Below are 1,140 nucleotides of genomic sequence, written 5' to 3' on the forward strand. Positions count from 1 at the left end.
AGCCCCAGCACACCTACCATAGAGCCCCTGCGCCACGGCGTTCCTCTGCGCGTGCCTTCTGTGGATCCGGCGTCGAGCCGTTTGAAAGATATTCCAGTAGAGGCCCAGGATGACGAGCAGCGGCACGTAGAACGTGGAGCAGGTGGCGAAGATCTGGTAGCCGACGTCCTGCGAGGGCAGGCAGCGCTGCTGCACATTGATGCGGTGCAGGTACTCTGGGTCCTTCCAGCCGAACTGCGGCGCCAGGGAGACGATCAGCGCCACGCCCCACACCAGCACGATCATGGTGACGATTCGCTGCTTATTCCGCGTGTGGATGTAGTCCACGTTGGTCACGGCCCAGTATCGGTCCATGGCGATGGCGACCAGGTGCAGAATGGAGGCGGTGCAACACAGAACGTCACTCGACGTCCACATGTCACACAGCTCAGGGCCAAGGATCCAGCCCTGCGATATCTGAACAACACGTTCACACACGAATGATTTAACACATGGCATGCAAACTTTGCGATAGTAATAAGAAAAATCTACATATGTCAATGCTTCCCCCCCCTTTTTTTCCTCCCCCGCACACACAAACCCACCACCACCACCACCTCAAATAAAATAAAATACAATAAAAATGAAAGAAAAACAAACTAACTAGGACCAACAAGTTGTAAGGGCTGCCGAACCCTTGTGTGGCCTCATGTGGCCTCCCTGGGTTCAAGAGAGAGAGAGAGTCAGATTGTCAAGTTCTTCAAGCTGGTTCTTCAATGCTCTACACTGTATGCAACAAGCATGGCAGTGACTCACGTAACTACTCTTCGTTCAAAATGGTCCCACCCGAAAGGTAAATAACTCTTAAATTCGGTGTACAAATTACGTGAATCGAATTTTTCTTGTATTGAATTAATTGAATTGGTTTGATTTATTGCGATTTCATTTTACTGAATAATCGTGAATTGAATACATGTGAGTTGGCTTGAATTGGACTGACTTATTCGTTGAATTGTTTTCGAATTGGTGTTGATTATTACTGAAGTGACGTTTGAAATGTTGAATTAAACTGGATTGGTTTAAAGTAGTTGTAATTGTGGAAAATTAGGGATGTACACTTGGCATATAGGGGTTATTTCCTCGGCCCCACCCAATAGGTAT

General features: G+C 47.8%; 1 protein-coding gene across 2 annotated transcripts in view; it reads right to left on the reverse strand.

Annotated features, from left to right (window-relative positions):
- LOC113207738 (5-hydroxytryptamine receptor-like) overlaps positions 1–489 on the reverse strand; it is a 25,089-nt gene extending 24,600 nt beyond the window's left edge. The window contains exon 1 of one of the 2 annotated variants that reach the window (XM_052268344.1): positions 18–489. In XM_052268344.1, the coding sequence (XP_052124304.1) occupies positions 18–417 (400 nt within the window). In that variant the 5' untranslated portion in view covers positions 418–489. The remainder of the gene's footprint in view (positions 1–17) is intronic. The other variant, XM_052268345.1, reaches the window with a different exon arrangement.
- Positions 490–1,140: the final 651 nt, after the last annotated feature.

Source organism: Frankliniella occidentalis, unplaced genomic scaffold, assembly GCF_000697945.3.
Source record: "Frankliniella occidentalis isolate FOCC.00 unplaced genomic scaffold, Focc_3.1 Scaffold67, whole genome shotgun sequence".
NCBI lineage: Eukaryota > Metazoa > Arthropoda > Insecta > Thysanoptera > Thripidae > Frankliniella > Frankliniella occidentalis.